At 51.6% G+C, this 18264-nt stretch overlaps 1 protein-coding gene across 1 annotated transcript; it reads right to left on the bottom strand.

The window, feature by feature from the left end:
- Positions 1 to 615: 615 nt before the first annotated feature.
- On the bottom strand, positions 616 to 17703 carry CAMKK2 (calcium/calmodulin dependent protein kinase kinase 2). The gene is made up of 18 exons (XM_077188029.1): positions 17540 to 17703; positions 13322 to 13438; positions 12428 to 12899; positions 11430 to 11477; positions 10968 to 11021; positions 10776 to 10827; positions 10555 to 10688; positions 9909 to 9945; positions 9116 to 9137; positions 8732 to 8820; positions 8371 to 8570; positions 8227 to 8280; positions 7697 to 7770; positions 7243 to 7330; positions 6901 to 6996; positions 6233 to 6361; positions 4248 to 4348; positions 616 to 3883 (listed from the first exon to the last, which is right to left on the bottom strand). The coding sequence occupies exons 3-18, from the start codon at positions 12725 to 12727 to the stop codon at positions 3811 to 3813; spliced, it is 1551 nt and encodes a 516-aa protein (XP_077044144.1). The 5' UTR covers positions 12728 to 12899; positions 13322 to 13438; positions 17540 to 17703; the 3' UTR covers positions 616 to 3810.
- Between the last annotated feature and the right edge of the window lie 561 nt (positions 17704 to 18264).

The raw sequence follows: 18264 nt of genomic DNA on the forward strand, positions 1-18264 counted from the left end.
GTCTTTATCTGAGTGCTGGTACCAACTGCTTGGGAGATCAGATCTGTTATTCCCTAGCACACCTTCCGTGCTTTTCACCACCACACCAACCCTGTGTCTGGGCTGCTGCATTTCATGCAGTTTGCACAACTCAATTGAAGTGGATTTGTTGGCTTTTATATTCACCTGGCTTTGAGCAGCTCTAGTGATCACATTGACTCACAAAGTCCAGGTCCTCCCTTTCTCTGAACTTTTTCTGGTGTTACTGAGCCCTAGGATCTATTCCATACCTCCAGCATCCTGGCTGCCTTTCTCCAGCAGCCCAGTGGGTAAGCCACAGCATTATCATTTTGTTTTATTCTTTATGTGCCTGCTGCTGTTGAGCACTAAGTTGTGTCCCAGCTCAAAGAGTGCCCTTCCAAGTGCATTCCAGTCTGTGCATGTGAATGCTCAGTTTGGATTATACAGTGCTCGAGCTGCTGTGGTCCCAGCCTTGCCCAAGGTCCCCAGTAATGGTAGAGCACCAGACTTCACTCATAGGAGAGTGCTTTCACATTCCTCTTCCAACAACCACACTCTCACAGCTTGATAAAGACCACTCAAACAGAATAATGGATCCACTTGATTAACTAACTCTGGGTTTGGTTGCATGTCATTTATTTCAACTTGTACAGTGAAGCTTGAACACCTGTGTGGAAAAACACTTAGTTGTTGGTTTATTCTTTCTTCTTAGGTAATATAATTTAAAAGTGGTAAATACACAGTATTTAAACTTGATACACCTGATAAAGTTAAATGCATAATAAAGGGGTAGGAGTGAAACACAAGCCTTGGTCATTAAACAAACAGTATAAAAATCAGGAATAGTTCAGGACCTTAGAAAAGAAACAGATCAGTTGCCTGATAGGTAAGAGGGGACCACCATGGAAAACTACTCAGATAAGAGGCCTGGTTTCCCCTTAGCACTTTCCTGTGTGCTTTCAGAGCCAAAAAGGCTTAGTACCCAGCAATAAGCCCACAGTCAGCACCGGGCTTGCTTGGAAGGAAGGGAGTTGGGGAAATCAAGCTATCGCCCAGTTCCAAGGCACAAGCAAAATGTTCACTTCACTATAAGGAGAAAGCCAGCATTACTACTAAGGAACAGCAGCTGGGGAACTGAGCAGGTTTATATACACAGTACAGCTTCTCTAACAGGTCATGCATTTAGAGAGATCTCCCTCATATGGCCACGCTTTATGCTTTCAACAGAGCTGACCAACCAGAAAAATCCACATTGCATTTCTTTCCAAATGTGCATTTGGCTGCAGCCCCAGCAGAGCCTGCACTGAGGGACACTCAGTTTGGAGAGCACCTTGGGGAAGTGCTGAGTTTAGCATCCTTTAGAACCAAGCCCATGCAGGCAGTCAGCCACTGAGCAGTGGGAGTATCTGAGGCCCAGGGACTGGCTGGGCACTGGGGAGCTGGTAGAGCTGTTGAGAAGCTGTGTTAAACCTGGCAGACCTGTTGGGTCAATGTAAACTGTCTCACCTGACAAATCACAACCAGGGATGGGCAGCACAGAGATCTCTACAACACACCTCGAGCAAACACACCACACACACACTACTATGCACTACCTACAAAGAATTGGATCCCCTAGCTTTTTACATTTTTTTTTTGGCAGATCAAGTCCATTTGCAGGGTTAGAGAACCAGGCTGCCCACTCACACACATTTCCACAATGAAAAGTCCTGTGTAGGGGGAGCAGGCAGCTGCAATAGTGCTGGCTCCCAAGTTACCTGTTTGGTTTTCCCATAGCTGAAGCTGCAGGGCTTTGGCATAGCCTCGGACTAAAATGGGAGGAAAACAGTGCATGTCTTATGGCTCCAAACTCCATAGTATTGCTCCTAAACCACCAACTGTCCTCACTGGCTTTGGAAAGAGGCCAGCAGCACAATGCTTCCATAATAAATTGCAATTTAGGGGGAACATCGCTTCAGGTGATCAAAAGGTTTAAGGGACAGTTTGGGTAGGCATCTGCACCCTTGCTAATGCTGTCCTGGCTCTAACAAAAACCAGCCTTAACCAGGAATTACCAGGCCAAGTCTGACTGCAGCGGGGCCGAGGACCTTGGCACGCTGCTACTTGTGCTGTGCAGGATAAAATAAAGGAAGACAAGGGAACGGTCACTTGCTAAAGGCAGGGCATCCATGGCCAGGGTTAACAGGCAGAGACCTTACCATTAAACAAGACACTTGGCAGTCTCCTAGTGCCTTCCTCCTGAGGGCAAAGAATTACACCTTATCAGTCCCTCACAAGCTTGGGAGACTCAAATCCTCCTTCTCAGGTACATCAAATGCCTCTTTCAAGGTCACACAACCACATCAGACTGAGAAAGGAAAAAAATCAGACCTTTTCCCCCCTAGTCCCATGCTCCAGCCACAAAACAACTGTACTTACCGTGACCCCTTTCCTCAGGCAAACCCTGGCTCCTCGTTCTCCAGCTTTGTTCAAGCACAGAGAACTTGGGAAAGTGAGTCTGGACACCAGAGTCTCTCCCACCACATGGCAGATTATTATTTTGTACAAGCACCACAAATAATCAGAGTAATCTGACTGAAGGTGAAAGAGCTCTTCGTAAGAAACAATCCATTAACTAGATATACACTTAATTTACTAACAAGCCTCTGATCCACAGGCATTCACAAATTACTGGTAACAAACTTGCAAAAAATACATAGCATTGGCCCCAGAATCCAGATTAAGAGTTTGGAAAACAAATGCTTCTTTGAAAATTACTAGCTAATCATTAAGATCTTAAATTCTAAGCAAGCCCTAAGTCTATACTTAAAAACCAGCATAAGTTGTATTATTTTTAATTGTAGTAAACCATGTAATGTACATGGAAGTGAAGGATTTTACCCTGAATTTTATATTTTATAGTATATCTACCTAGATCAAGTAAAATATTTAGAAACAAACTGTTAGTGCTTCTTCTGTTGTTTAAAACATTCTAAACACCACCTTTCACTCATGTCTGCAGCAAAAATAGTTCAAACTGAACTTAAGCCCTTAAATACCTTTTCCTTTCATACACTGAATACCTAATTTACCAAGTCCTGGTCACACCAAGGCCTCTGGAAAGGTGTTAATTACCTGAGGAGGTAATTAACCTCACTTTTTGAACGTCCTGAAGATGCTGTTTCATACAACTTGGCTCACAAAGGTAGGCATTCTTTAAAAAGCTGAACAGGTGGGTTTTTTCTTTGTTCCCATGCAGTTAAAAAGGTGTCAATTAAAAACAAACCAGAACTACAAGAAATAGATGCAACAACATTCCTGGTAGGTCGTGAACTCTCAAAGTGCACCCATGTGCTTGGTTTTACTGCTGTGTATGCCACTTGGCAATAGCGTCACCCTTCTGCACGTGCCCACAGCCACACCATGGGCACTGTGCCCCTGGGACGCTGGCATCAGTCCCTGCAATATTTGGCATTAAAACCAGCTCAAAGCAGCTCCAAATGCATTTTCCTTTGGCTGCTGTGGGTTTTCTTTTGCAAAGCCCCGTTGCTGCTCACCACCACCGCTCACCTCTCCGCTGGCCGCCAGCGCCTCTCCCACCAGAAGTCAGCAGTCCCAAGTGCTCGGAGATGCTCCATGTTTATGGCAAAAAATCAGATGTCTGATAAGGTGTGATAACACATGCTGCTATGTGAGCTCTACATCCAGCATTGTACTGAGATAGCGCCATGTCATGCTGTGTTTGCTCTGGGCTCTGGTCACCTCGTCCCCAGCGCACGCTTGGTGACGTGCCCTGGATTGAGCTGCTCAGCAGAACCGTAAAGTCCACGTTCAAGAAAGAAGTTCCTCCTCTCCCACGTTGGGCAAGTCGTTGCATTTCAGGTTATCTTCACTGCCTTGTTTCCTGTTTTCAAAGGAAATAAAACAGCTGCTGAGTGACTCAGAAAAAGGGAAAGGAGGCCATGAGACACCAGTTTCTGCCCGTTCTCTGCCATGGGATCTTTGGGACGCTGAGCATGTGTCATCTCTCCCCATGTAACAGGCTGCAAGTGCCATAAAAAGATGTTTCTCATCCCATCAGAACAGCAGGATACTCCATGTCACCAAAATCCCATAAAGCAGTTCCAGATCAGACAGATGGGGTGTGAATGTTGCAGTCATGGCCCCCATTAAAGTTTCAAAACCCAACTATTTAATTTCTCCCCCAGAGCATCAGGAAAAGCTGCTTTTGGGGTCTTTTGGGGCCGAGGTGAGGTGATGACACTTACGGCAGCAGGTTCCCAGAGGAAGACAATGACCGCTCCTCCCTCTTGCTCCCCTCAAATGGGTTCCCAAAGGATCGCTTCCGGATCATCGTTTTCACCAAGATCTGCAAAACCAGAATGCAGTTCATTGGGGTGCTTCCCCTTCATTCAAAAGCAACAGGAACATCCAACTTGCATGCCCAAGTATTAAAAAAACTAGTGAAAACAAGTCAAAGTTCTCTATAAACAGAAATCAGAAGGAAGCATCTTTGCACGTTCCCAGCTGCTTCATACAGGGGCTGTATCCTCATCTGAAACCCTTGCAGGTGAGAGCCACACCAGGTGTAAGAGGCTGGAAAGGAGAGCAAAGCCAAGTCTGGGAGGTTTCTTTCCTCTCCAGAAGTAGGTTTTACTGACTGCTGCATCCAGTACCTGCAAATTCCCAGTCCTTCATTATTACCTGGCAAAATAATTCACTGGAAAGGGAGAAGGGAAGGAACTGGCACAGTTTTACCTTAATGTTTACCTGAAACCAAACTGAAAGCTGGCCATTTGTCCAGCTTTGGCTGCAAAACACAAAATTACCAATCAGAGACAGTGGGAACAGAGATGTGTCAGGATTCTTCCCTGGCATCCCCCAGCTTGTTGTGCTGGTGGGAGCAGACATCAAGGTGAGCAGCACTGGACCCTGCCTCAGCAGGGACATCCCTGAGAGCCCTGACTTCATCTGATGTTGCTTCTCATCCCTCTGTGCCTCGTTTATCTGCTCACCAGGGCGCACAGGGAGCTGTTCTGTGTCTGAAGGCGAGGGTGTTCTAAGAGTCAAAGCCACGTGAGTGAATCTCATACTGGAGCGTCAACGCCTGCACTTGGCTGCACAAAGATCAGCACCAGAGGGTAATTCTGAAGATCAAATGCAAATTTGAAAATACCACATTTGCCTGGAGGCAGTGTGTTATCTAAGAGTCAAAGAGGTGCAGTAAAATCTGATGTGCCTTGAGCTGTGCTGAACACACCTGGATTTCCAACAGGGCTAGGAGCACAGAGCCTACTGATCAAGTCCCCTCTGAACAGGAAAAAGGGGGTAAACCCCTCATCAGTGGTGATCTCTTTAGACAACATCTGCTTTTTCAGCCTGAGCAGCACAAGGTGCATTTGCATGTTCACACAGCTGTGGTCAGTGAGATTTCTGCAGGGCATCCAAAAGGGAGAGAGCTCCAGAAATGAGGCCAGATGTGGGCACAGCCATGAGATGGAAAAGGGGCTTCTCAAAGGCAAACCTGTTCTTCAAAAAAATCACAGCCTGGGTGCCTACAGGCAGGTAACACCAGGCCAGGAACTGCGAATGGTCGCTCGCTGTCTCTGCTAACACAAGGGCTGGCGGCACCCAAAGAAATCATTAGGTTCAAAACCACAAAGGATTTCACTTTCTACACAGGACAGGGTTACAATGTGGTTCTCACCACCACAGTGGGTTGCAGAGAATAAAAATACGAGCTTGAAAAGAGATGAGATGAAGTCACTAAAATAGCTCCAGGCGGGGGCTGATGCACATCGTGGCCCAGATAAAATCTCCATCCCAGGAACCTCCCACAGCCCCTCTGGCTGGACAGGCAGAACAGGGCAGGAGCTCCTTGTGTCTGGCCAAAACATCTGCTCCTGGCCACAGGCGGGTTCTGGACCAGATGCTCTTTTGCCCTGAGCAAATACAGTGATATTTAGGCAGCCAGCTCAAGCATGAAGACCATCAACCCACTGACAGTTACCTTTGAAACTGCTCTAAAATATTCCCCTGCACTGTGGGGTATGGCCATGTCCAGTGAGCTGCTGAGACCCTGAGACACTCAAGTGTCTTGCAGCACTTGTTTGCAAGAGAGGGAAGGTCTTGGCTCTAATCCTGCTCAATGCTTTTGCCCTTCAGCAGTAAACTTCAGCTGCTCAGGGCTGCCCCAGCAGGCAGTGTGGACCCCACTGTGCATCCAACAGGCCATCAGCTCCTTTGTACTCACCACGGTGGCCAGGCTGGGGATGTGCTTGACTGAATTCTCCACTTCCTCCTCCGTCACCTCGACGAGGGTGCAGTTCTCATCCTCTGTGGGCAGCAGCTCTGCTCCATTCTTGGTGACCCAAGGGTGCAACTTCAATTAATAACACAGCCTGTCAGGAACGATTTCCCTTTTTTCATAACTCAAACAACAACACAAGTCTGGCAAACGCATCTCCTTGTGCAAGCTATGGCCCCTACATGCTCCTGAAATGCCAGGGAGCAGGGCAGGGCTGTGCCATGTCACTGGTGAGCCAGCTCACCTGAGTGCCAGCAGGAACTGCACAGCTCAGAGCAGAAAATGCCATGGTGTGGTTTGTCCAGAGCCAACTACAAACCAAGCCATAACCTGGGTGACCTACAGCACTGGGCATCTCTGGGCTTTAGGGAACGACACCTATCTTCACTCATCTTATGGATGAGGCAGCACCAGGAGGCAGGAGAGATTTATTCCAGTCCACACATACGAGCAGCAGTGATGGGGAGACCCACTGAGCCCTCGTCCTGGAGCTGGTTTAATCCATGCCTGAAGGCAGAACCCCTGTTTCTGCTGGCCCACACACCTGGTGACTCGGTCGGCTGCAGGAGGAGCACAAAAGGTTCCACAATTCCCCCGCAATCCTTTCCCCCTACCTTGGTCTCCATTCTCTCAGCTTCTCGCCCCTTCCAGGCTCCTGCAGGGGCGAAGGACCAGAAATCTCCTGCGAAAGGCTGTTGCACAGTACTTTCCTGGTAGCAGAGGAAATACTGTACTCAGGGGATTTCCTTTTGCCTGCCACTTCTATAGGCACCAAAGGTCCCAAAGCTGAGCAGGTCCCGGAGCAGGGGAAGGAGCTGGGACTTACCTGCCCAGGGGCCCTGGGCACAGGGGGAGGACCTAGCCTGGCGCGATCAAACTGACTCCCAAAAAAAGCTGAGCAAGGAGAACCCAACAGAAGTGAAGGCACAGCCAGCACCAGGAAGCTGGGTCAGTACCTTGATTTCTGGGACCGAAATCCTAGATTCAGGATTTTTATCCAACATCCGTGTAATCAAATCCTTCAAGAAGTCTGTAATTTCTGGCCTGCGGAAGGAAGAAGGGAGAGATGAGATGGGGAAAGGGATGGGTGCTGCCTCTGTTCTTCACCCCAGTGCCAGCTACTATGAGCCTTCTGGGCAGAGGGGCTCGACTCCAGCCCCAACAGGGCGGCAGCTCTGGGTTCTTGTACACCCCCTCCTCTCCAAACCCCCAGAAATGCAAAATATTCCCTTTTGAGGCAATGTGAAGTGTAATCCCACATTTACAGGGCAGGGAGAGACCAACTCAAAGCCTGAATTTTGCAAAACCACAGAAAAGCAGGGCCAGCCATACCCAGGCAGTGCTTGAGAAACAACTCAAATGAGCTGTAAAATAAGGATGGATGGGTTGTTTTTGTTTTTGAGTACTTACTGGTCTGGGAACTCCAACGTTTGGGTCTTGATTTTATTGTGTAAACTCAAGATCCTTTCATCCATAAAAGGGCACTACCACAAAGAAAAAGACCAGTGAGGAAAGCAACAACTTCTCTTAAGAGGCAGCCATGGGGCAGCCAGAGGAGCATCAGGATCTCACAGGGTATGAAGGAGAGCAAAGATCCAGTTACAGGGAAATTCCAGAAGATTTCCAATTATATCAGTGTCTACTTTTAAACTCAACGAAAAAAACATTTAACCAAAATTACCAATTACTAAAAGAACTCCTTTCCTAAAAAATCTGCCCAAAACCAGAATTTTTTCCACTGGGGAAGAAAAGAAGCCCAACCCTTTTGGCTGCACACATCCCAGGGACAGGCAAAGGTTTCCCATTTCCATCCACACATCCTCATCTCCACTCAGCTCAATGGGGACACAAGGTGCCAGTCCCACTGTTTACCTGGAACATGGGAGGCACCAACCAACCCCCCCCAGACACCAACAGCACTGAAAAATCCATCTCATTACCTGCCCAAACACGAAGCAGTACAGTGTGATCCCCATGGCCCAGACATCCAAAGCCTGCAGAGTGAAAAAAGCACAGTGAAATCTAAAACAAAACTTCTGTTTGTGCAAGGTTAGCCCAAAACCATTCAAATTGCTATGAAATACCTTGCCAGAGAAGATCTTCCTGGTTTCTGAGAGGGTTTCCGGGGCCATGAAGGCAGGAGTGCCCACTGTGTTGGTTAAGAGGGCATCAGCTCCCTTGAACTCGTTGCTGACTCCAAAGTCGGCGATCTTGACGTGTCCATCTTCCCCCACGAGGAGGTTGGAAGGTTTAATATCCCGATGGATTATCTTCTGATAGTGCACTGCAGCAGAGGGACAATGACTGTGCAGCAGCAGCACTGGTTTGCAGCAAGGGAGCCACGAGGGCTCTGCGTGGCTCTTTCTGATAACACCACAACCAGCTCCAGGTGTTCAAAGAAAAACCCAAAATAAGAAATCCCATCCTTTCTGCAGAGACACTTACAGTATTCAATGCCCTTGATCAGATCCTGGAAGTAGAACCGAGCCTGGTCCTCACTGAGAGGTTTCAAGGTTGGGATTTCCATCACAGGGCTGTGAAGGCAACAGAGAACGGAGTTCATTCCCCACCTGGATGTGCTGAAACAGGGCCTGGAGGCTTTGTCACTGGCTGGTGACAGCACACAACCCCAAACACAGGCACACAGCACACAGGGTGCACTCAGCTGTAACCAGGCCAGGGAAATGCTACTCAAATCTCAAGCCCCAGCCATGAGCCTCCCCATCACCTCTGCACCCCATTCCCACCTTGGGTGGCCAAGCTCTGCCACCCACAGCCCCATTGGATGTTCAAGTGTTAGTAGGATTAAATCTGGAATTCAGTACTCACCCCTGCTTCACCAGCTCAAACACTGCAACACAAAAGAGAAGGTGATTACAGATTGCTTACAGGGTGTGGCTCCTGTGAGCACAACCTCAGCACAAAAGCAATTATTTTAATGACAAAAATTCTAAAAATAATATGTCATTTTTAAAAAGGAGATGCTTCCTTATGCAAGGCACGTGGCATTTGGGTTGCTCCCGTTTTCAGTTGAGGGGATGCTGCCAACTCTCGTCTCAGTGTTGCAGCTTCAGCATCGTGAAGTGCTCTCCATGGCACACAAAAACCCCCAGTTTGCCACCAAAAAGGCTGAGCCCACACCCTGGGCAAACCTCAGTGCTTGGCCATGAAGGCATCACATGATCCTCCACTAGTACAGGCTGAACATAAATGATAGGAAAAAATGCCTTCTTCAAAAGTTGTGAATTATCTGAAGCAACAACTGCAGTCTGCCAGGCAGGTTGGGATGTGGCTCATTTGTACCTTGGGTAATTAACTTGTGCCTTTTCCCAAAGCCAGAGAAATGAAACTGCTTTCTATCATTCCAGCTTCAAAGCTGAGAACATCGATGCTGGTGCCTCTCATGGCAAAGCATGCCCTGGTGTCGAATTAATGCCAATAAAGTGCTATAAAGCACTCTTATCTCTGTTCACAACCCAGACTGCATCTCATTTCCTCCTCCAGCACATCAGGCTATGCCCACAGTGGAGGAGAGACCCAGCCCTGCACACAGAGCTGCTCCAAAACACAGTGGGAACCTTTTGCCCCACCCCTGTGACACCCCAGGGCAGCAGGCAGTTACCCATGTACAGGTGATCCTCACTGGGGTCATCCAGGACCTGCAAAAACAAGCAAAAAGGCAATTAAACAGTGCCAAGGAAGCCTTGCAAATTAAGCATTGTGATATTTTATTTAGCAGCCATCTCAGTTCTGCACCATCTGCACCATCAGCACGGTCTGCTCATCTCTGAGCTTCTACCCAAAAGAGTAGGGAAAAAAAGAGGACAGAGATGTAGCTGTACTTCAAGGAAGCAAATATTTAAAACACACAGGAAGCATCATCTGACTCATGAGCCAAATAAACTCCAGCCTGCACATCCTTAATTCTTGATTTTTGGACTGTTTCATACAGGCAGTGGGTGTAGGGCAAGGCAGCTGCACTGTTGAACTCACAGAAACACCAGTTCTTCCCCAAATCCTGTCTCAGCACTTGTTTCCTCCACAGAAGAAACATTTTTCTGCATTTCCCTTTCTGAGCAGGAAAGAAAAAAATCTTTTGGGAGGTGAGAATAGAAAACCTTCTAAACCAAGGAAAACACAAAATTCTTCCAAAGGCAGGACCTGCCCTTGCTCCCTTCTGGGGTCACTCCCCTTCACCCAGCCCATCCCTGCAGCATTCAGGCTCCATCACACTCAAGGATGAGTTTTGGAAGGAGGCCAGCACTCACCTCCACCAGCTTAACCACGTTGGGGTGGTCCAGCTTCTTCAGGATGGCAATCTCCTGGTAGACCTGCTCGATGGGCCCTCGGCGCTGCAGGCAGCCCTCGGGAGCAGCCTTGGCCCCGCGGGGCGGTGGGCGGCCTGAGGAAAGGCAAAGATGTGTCCAGATGGGAACAATCCCCCAGGATCCCCAAAACAGCCCCCAGCCAAAAGGCTTTTGCCACTTACGGGGGAAGCCCGCCTGTCTCATCAGCTTCTTTTTTGAGAGAACCTTCATTGCCTGCAAAAGGGGAATAAATGTGGAATTTGAGCAAGTCAAGGATAAAATGTGGCTCGTGGGATGGGGCAGGGAGTCGGCAGAGGGGATCCATCCCCCTCCCAGCTGCCCTGCTGCAGGCTCTGGGGCTGTGTGCTACTCACATAGTAGGTGTTATCATCCTCGTTGTAGGCCAGCTTCACCACCCCATAGGAGCCCTGGAGAGGGGCACAGCCATGGGGCACATGTTAGGGACAATCCAGAAAACCCACATCACCAACCCGGGCTCTAGGCTCCTCCACAATCCCACCCCACAGGGATCACAGAGCTGGTGGGAGATCTGGGATGAGCAGGGGTGTATAGTCTGACATCACACTGACAGCAAAGAAAAGCTTCAAATGCCCCATTGTGTGGGAGGGAGGGGGAAGGGGGAAAATTAGTAATAATTTTAAAAATATACAATTCAATGGCACCACTCAGAACAGAACAGTGAGCATCAAAGAGCTGCCGTGGTGAGTGGCTGGACTTGCTCCTATTCTGGAGCATTCCCATGACTGGAAAGTGAAAGCAAGCCTGACACCCTCCCAACCCAAAAACCCCTCATCCCACCCCAACCCAATATTCACCTTCCCAATCTCATCCTTCAGCTTGTACTGGTTGAGCTGCACACAGTCCTGTGGGGAGAGAGCAGGGAAGCTTGGCATGAGCCATAAAACTGCTCACATTTGCTCTTGTCCTTTTAAATCTCCTGCAAAACTTTCTCTGCAAACTCACACCCTGTCCTGCTCTGCCCAAGCACTCCCGTGGGGCAGCTTTGATTCATGAGCCACAAAACCACCCACCAAGCCACACACGGGTGTGTTTATAGAGGGCTAATTGCAAACGTTAATGGCTGGGCAGGGATCCTGTCCTGTCCACTCATGTGGAACAGAGAGAGGGACAGGGAGAGCCCTGAAGGGTTTAATGCTGGCGACCTGGCACTGAGTAATTTTATTTCTTCTGGGCAAAGCAGCCACTTGCTGCCTGTTTTCTGTCAGGCTGGGGGGAGGCAGGCCTGTTTTCTCTTTAGATCTCAGTGAATTTCTCTGTTTTTTTCTTTTTAAGGAGTAAAGAAAGAAACTTGCGCTACACTCCTGGCTTCCATCAAACACAGCCGTGAGAGCTGCGGCATCAGCAAAAGGCTCAAAAACCGGTGAGTTGGGGTCTTAAATCCCTGAGAGCTGTCCCCATGGCCCAGGATATCCCAGGGCCCCCTGCCACACACACACAGACATGCTGTGGGGGTTTATCCCAAAAAAAACAAGCGAGAAGAAATGCCACTGTGGGAAAATCCAGGCAGATGGGGCCAGGAGAACTGCAGGAGCAGTGTTCAGACCCCTCACCTGTAATGTTCATCCCCCTCACCTTTAACATTCATCCCCCTCACCTGTAACACTCATTCCCCTCACCTGTAATGCTCATTCTCCTCACCTGTAACGTTCCTCCCCCTCATCTGTAATGTTCATTCCCCTCACCTGTAACGTTCCTCCCCCTCACCTGTAACATTCATCCCCCTCACCTGTAACATTCATCCCCCTCACCTGTAACACTCATCCCCCTCACCTGTAACACTCATCCCCCTCACCTGCAATCCTGTGATGGACACACGGTTGGACTCCACCGTTGGCCGCCGCGGCAGCCGTGGGGAGGAGTGTGGGGATGTCACTGGGGAGTAGGGGAGGGAGGGGTAGATGAAGCGCTCCTTGGCACCGTCGCCATGCCCGGGCGAGCGGACGGGCTGCGGCCGCTCCTGCAGGGACAGCTTGCGGCCGGAGAGGTGCAGCTTGCGGCCGTCCCCAAAGCCCTCGGTGCCGGGCACGTCCATCTCCTCCTCGCTCGCGCTCCCCGCGGCCTCGTGCTCGGTGACCACGATGAGCGAGGCCATGCTGCCGTGGCCGGGGCTCAGCGCCGGGGGGTCCCGCAGGGCCGCGGGGGCTTGGCGGCCGCAGCCTCCGGTGCTGCACAGGGGTTGTGGGGCGGGTGAGCTGCTGGGGACACGTGGTGGCGTGGAGGGACCGATGGCCTCATCCTGGCCATGCTGTGGTGGGGAGATGTGCCTGCAAACACAGGATAGAGAGTTAGCCAGACTCTCTGGAAAGCGGGATCTCCTGCTGGTCATTGTGCTACACATTGATTTATTCATTCCATAGGGAATGGTAAAGCCAAGGGCAGCAGTGCAGGATGGCACAAGGATGCACAATCACCCTGCCATGGGTGAGACCCCAGGCCAGAGCCAGCCTCAACCCCAAGCTGCCACCTCTGCTCCTTCCACCCTTTTTATCTAAACACCTCCAGGGAGTAACAACTCCATCATCTCCTATAGAAATTCTCCAAAGGGGTTATTTTAAAGGGGCAGGATAAAGAACTGTGCTATACCGGCATAAATACCACTGAGTTCTCTACTTTACTGCTCAAAGTGGGCACATCTCTGCCAAGTCCCCCCAGACAAAGCAGTTCAGGGGCACAAGGACCCACTTACCAAGCATGGGGTGCAGGACCAGCCCCCTGGCTCACTGCTTCCTCCCACAGCCCATCATTGCTGGCGATTTCTGTTCCTTGCCCTGTGGCTTTTTGTGCAGAACTCAGGTACCCAAACCTTGAGATAAATGAGAAAACTGTTAGCAACAACAAAAAATTTTTAAATCATCAAATAATTAAGTGATAATTAAAAAAGAGGAGAAAATTATGTTAATTCACACATGGCAGGCACTCCACAGCACCTGGGGCTGTTCAGTGGTTGGTTGGCTGTAAACCATTGCTCTTCCCTGCCCCAACACTGGTGCTGTTTTTAATTTCTAGGTTAACAAGTTGCCACAGAAGGAAGTGAAAAAAAATATCCTGAGCCAACCAGCCCAGGAGCAGGAACAGGGTTTGAGGCGTTTTTCTGCCTGGTTCCCACACCTCGACGAGGCGGCCAGTTAAAATTAGCTCCACTCATCTCCATTGAAGTTTCTGTGCTGCACCCGCAGCACAACCACTCTGAATCAGCCCAGCAGAAATTATGGGTCAAGTACAGAAATCAAATCGTCTCCCCCGTCCTCGAGGCTTCACAATGGCCTAATTGCTGTTTTCAACACTGATCTATAAACCAGAGCTTTTGTGCCCAAGTGGGATCGGCCTGGAGCTGAAGCCAACGCGGCACCGCTCGCTGCTCCGAGGCATGGAGAAGCACAGGGATGGGGAGGCTATAAATAAGCCAACGAACAGCAACAAGGACAAACTATTCCAGAAACACTGAGTTTCGTGGGGCTGAATCCACTCCTGGATGGGGCTTTGCTGGATGAGAGAGCCAGGAGCCACCAGCCAAGTCAAATTCCCCCCACAGTGCTGCTGGCAGCACTCGGCAGCGTGTTTTAATGCACTCCCAAATGGATTAAAACAAACAGGCAGCCCCCCCCATTCATCCTGAATTCACAGGGATGCATCTCGAGGCCATTTGCCTGGCCTGCTTTGGGCACCCCTCCAGTGGGCACATATAAATAGCTGCCCTGAAGCCAGAGCTGATCCGGAATGCTGTGCCCTCTACCCTCACCGTGCTCTGCAGCCGCACCAAAAAAGGCAGCTCATCGGGGCAGCCTTGGGATGAAACCACCCCAGAACATCACTGGTAGCAACACCAGTCCCCAGCGGTGCCACAGCACGGCTGGACATCCCAGCCTGCCCCCAGAGCATCGCCTGCATCCCTGTTTCCAAGGGTTCCTGATAAACTTTGCCAGACTTGAGCAAAATTGAGTTATGAAGCCTCAGTCACACTTGAGAGCTGAGCTGTCCTGGCTGGCGGGAGTTAATTGGCTTGACCAGGATAAACATATCAAGTCTGATTAATTCAAGCAGGCTTCCCCAGGCTCTATAAACTAAAAGTCATCCAAGCCCCATCGTAACGTCATCTGAAGCGGGAAATCAGAGGGGTTTTCCCTCTGCATGTGTGCAAAGGGTCAGAGGATGGGGTTTTAAGAAATTGCTGAGATGACGCCTCGCCTGAGAGAAACCCAGAAGTGGGGTCACACTGTTGAAGACAGCCCTGTTATCCTTAATAAGCACATGAGGAGGAGGAGGAGGAGGTGGAGAGGAGCTGTATTCCCAGTCAGAGAGAAAAGTAAAATAGCTGAAACGAGGGCAGTAATCCCAAAGAGAGAAAATACAGCCTGGGGGCTTTGGCTTCACCAACCCATCCGGGGCCTTGCCTGGGGAAAATCAGCACATTCTGGTATGAACTCCGGCAGATCCTTATGTAAAAGGGACCAGCACATGCCCACAAAATCCTCAGGAAATATAACAGCCTGGTGTATAGGAATGATTTATCGGCACAGCTTTTGGCTGCAATCCATATATAACCCATAGCGGCTGCAGCAGGATTATCGAAGCAATCAGTCTCGCATCTAATTCAGCAAGGAGAGGGATATTAAAATGAAAAGAGGTCTGTGAAACCCTGGCAGCAGCTCTCCCTCTCGCTCAGAGTCCACGTGGCTTGAGCGGAAGCAAATGGGAGTGGAATCAGCCCCCGTGAGGGTGAGGGATTTTCACAGCCCCTCGGCAGCCCCAGCTCTGCCCAGAGCGCCTGGGCCCTGCTGGATGCGGCCACCTCCGGAGGGGAACACGCTGCCCCATTCCAGGCAAGTGCAGAGGGTGACACCTGGCAGCCAGCACTGGCTGCAGGGATTTCAGTCAGAGCATAGGGATGCATCTGCCTGCCCTTCCCTCCCCGGAGCTGCTTCTCTACCCAGCTGCAGGGGCTGCACACTCGCCTTCCCCACACCTGTCACTGTGGCAAGGCCAGAGACGGTGTCAGGATCAGACCCTCCCCAGGGAGTAAGACCTGGTGGCAGCTCAGCAGTGACCCCTCCATCCATCCTCCCATGGGGGTCAGCTCACAAATCCCAACTTCAGCTGTTTAGAACAAAACTGAACTCAAAACACCGAAACCAGGGCTGATTTTACTCTCAGAGATCCTCCCCTGCTACTGCTGGAGGTTGGTTCTAAATCAAGCAGGGCCAGCCTGGGGCAGTTATTGGTCTCCCTGGGCACAGTCCAGTGGCTATTTTGCTTTCCCCAGTCACGGTCAGCGGTGGAAGTGCCCGTGCCAAGAGTGGTGTCATCTGCAGCAACGGGGGCATCGATCACAGTTTCCCTTCCTACGGGTGAGCACAGACCTTGCCAGAAATATATTAGTCACTGTAGTATACAAAGACCATATGCATGCCCTACCTGACTTTTAATGGAAAAAAAATCTCTCAGCAGCTTTTCTAGAAGTCAGAGGACACCCAAATTTATGAGATACTGGAAACAGGCACCCATGCCCCATCTAGGACAGGTCCTTGTGCCCAAGCAGCAAAGCTTTTCATCATCCCCGGGGTGAATGGAAGAGCCTCCTGCACTGCCTGGCCCAGCCAACACAGAGTGGAAAGAACTGGGGGAAAAAAATGCAAAGCCAGGCTGGTAGCGTTGTAGTGTCACAACACCCAGCAGCAGGTTTCAATAGGAATCACAAAAACATCTTTACCAAGGTTCTTTTATAATTATGAGGATACTGCCTAATACTGCTGAAGCAATATATAATGAGCATCCCAAAAGAGCCTAAGCTCCAGAGATGGTGCTGAGCATGGACCTGGATAAGCTCAGGGCATCTCCATCACCTTGTCCAGCACTAGCAAACAAGTCCCAGCTTTCCTGGAAACATCAGCTCCAGCCCACAATGCCCACAAGAGAGGAAACTGGAGCAGCTCTCCACTTTGTGAACGCCACTTAAAAGACATTAAGGCAGAGCTGAAAGCAAAGGCTCCTCCAAATTACCTCCCTGGAACAGATCCCCCTCACAGCACACTCAGGTATGGGCTTTTGGGGTTTGTCTCTGCCTCAGGGGAGGGGCTGTCTCTGTGGGTGTGGGCCATGAAGGCAGCTCTGGCGCCCACAGCTGCCACACATCCTCTCCCCAGCACGGTCCCCCGGCCCTGTCCCCAGGGGTGGTTTCTGCCCCTGCAGCATTGCAGTCAGCCCACAGCTCCATCACACCAGCTGCCCGTGGTCATCTCACTTCTGCTCCTGGTCTCGACTGTTACCTTCATGCTCCTGATGCTCTGCGCCGTGCACGTGGCTGCAGGGCTGCATCCACCTCCGAACCACGCTCTGCCACTCGCAGCAGCCCAACCTGTGGCTTCTAATGACACCCGTGCCCTGTACACAGTCGCTCCGCCAGCTCCATCCCCTCTCACTTGTCCCTTGACCTTAAAAACCCCTCCCTTCCCCAACCCCATGGCCTATCTTTCCCCGGCACCCCCGATCCCGGCCCTCAACCCCCGGACAGGAGCCCCGTGGGGTCTGAGGGACACGCGGTGTGACCACCCGGTCCCACGGATGCGCCCGGGGCGCCGCCGCCCGCCGATACCGCGGCACGTGTGGGGGCCGGGATGTCCGCGGGGCCCGGCGGCCACGGCGCGGGATGGGGAAATGACAGCACCGAGCCAGCACCGAGCCCGCACCGCGGGGGTGTCCGCACAGGCCGCCGCGAGAGAGCCCCGTCCGGGGGCGATGCCGTTCGCCGCCCGCAGAGCAGCCCCAGCCCCGCTCCATCCCCGCTCCATCCCCGGCTCGGCCGCCCCCGCCCGCCCGGTCCCTCCGGGCGCGGCTTTGTCTCCGCCACCGCGGGCGCATCCCCCGGCCGGGCCCGCCCGGCCTCCCCGCCCGTTCCCGCAGCACCGACCTGGCGGGGAGCGACCCCTGGACCCCGCAGCCCCCGCCGCGCTGGGCCGGAGCGCCGCTGCCCGGCGCCGCCTTCGCTTTCGGTTCCGCTCCGGCGGCGGCAGCGGGAAGGAGGGAGGGAAGGAGGGAGGGAGCGATGGAAGGAGGGAGGGAGGGAGAGAGGGAGGCCCCGCTCCGCCCCGGGGAAGGGCAGGTTTCCCCCCGGGCAGCCGCATCCTGCCCACCCGCCCCCGTAAGCCGCTGTTGCGGTGTGTTTTGTTCTTTTGTTTGTTTATAATTTATTCCCCCAGTGTTTTATTTCCCCCCGGGCCGCGCGTCACCTCCCCGCGGGATGCAGCGCGGAGCCCCGGCCGGTCCCGCTGCCCCCGACCCCGCTGCGGGCTCCCCGCGTCCGCCTCGGAGGGACCCGAACCCCGGCGTCCCCCGGCGCCGCCTCCTCCCCCTGCCCCCTGCAAACCCTGGGCTGCCAGCGTCAGGTCGGCTGGGGACAAACCGGGTTACCCGCGCCAGTTCCCCCGCACTCAGCGATTGCCCAAAGCATCACCTAAAGGGGAGGTTTGGAAAACAGTTGTTGGGAAATGTCACAGAGGCCACCACCAAAGAGTTCCCACACAAGTTACAGCTCTGTGGCGCTGCGACAGAGCTCATAGGCACGGCCTTTAACCCCCAGGTGACACCAGCCCTCGGCAAACATACCCCTTGCTTTGTCCGGTATTTGGGGTTTGT

The sequence above is a fragment of the Agelaius phoeniceus genome, chromosome 18, assembly GCF_051311805.1.
Source record: "Agelaius phoeniceus isolate bAgePho1 chromosome 18, bAgePho1.hap1, whole genome shotgun sequence".
Taxonomy (NCBI): Eukaryota; Metazoa; Chordata; class Aves; order Passeriformes; family Icteridae; genus Agelaius; species Agelaius phoeniceus.

Bases quoted from the DNA above. Each gene is read 5' to 3' on its own strand.
- CAMKK2 (XM_077188029.1), bottom strand. From the start codon at position 12,727: ATGGCCTCGCTCATCGTGGTCACCGAGCACGAGGCCGCGGGGAGCGCG. The intron at 8,571-8,731 runs GTAAGTGTCTCT...CCTCTGCTGCAG, and splicing joins GATCAAGGGCATTGAATACT to TGCACTATCAGAAGATAATC. The intron at 7,331-7,696 runs GTAAGTACTCAA...TTCCTTCCGCAG, and splicing joins ACGTTGGAGTTCCCAGACCA to GCCAGAAATTACAGACTTCT.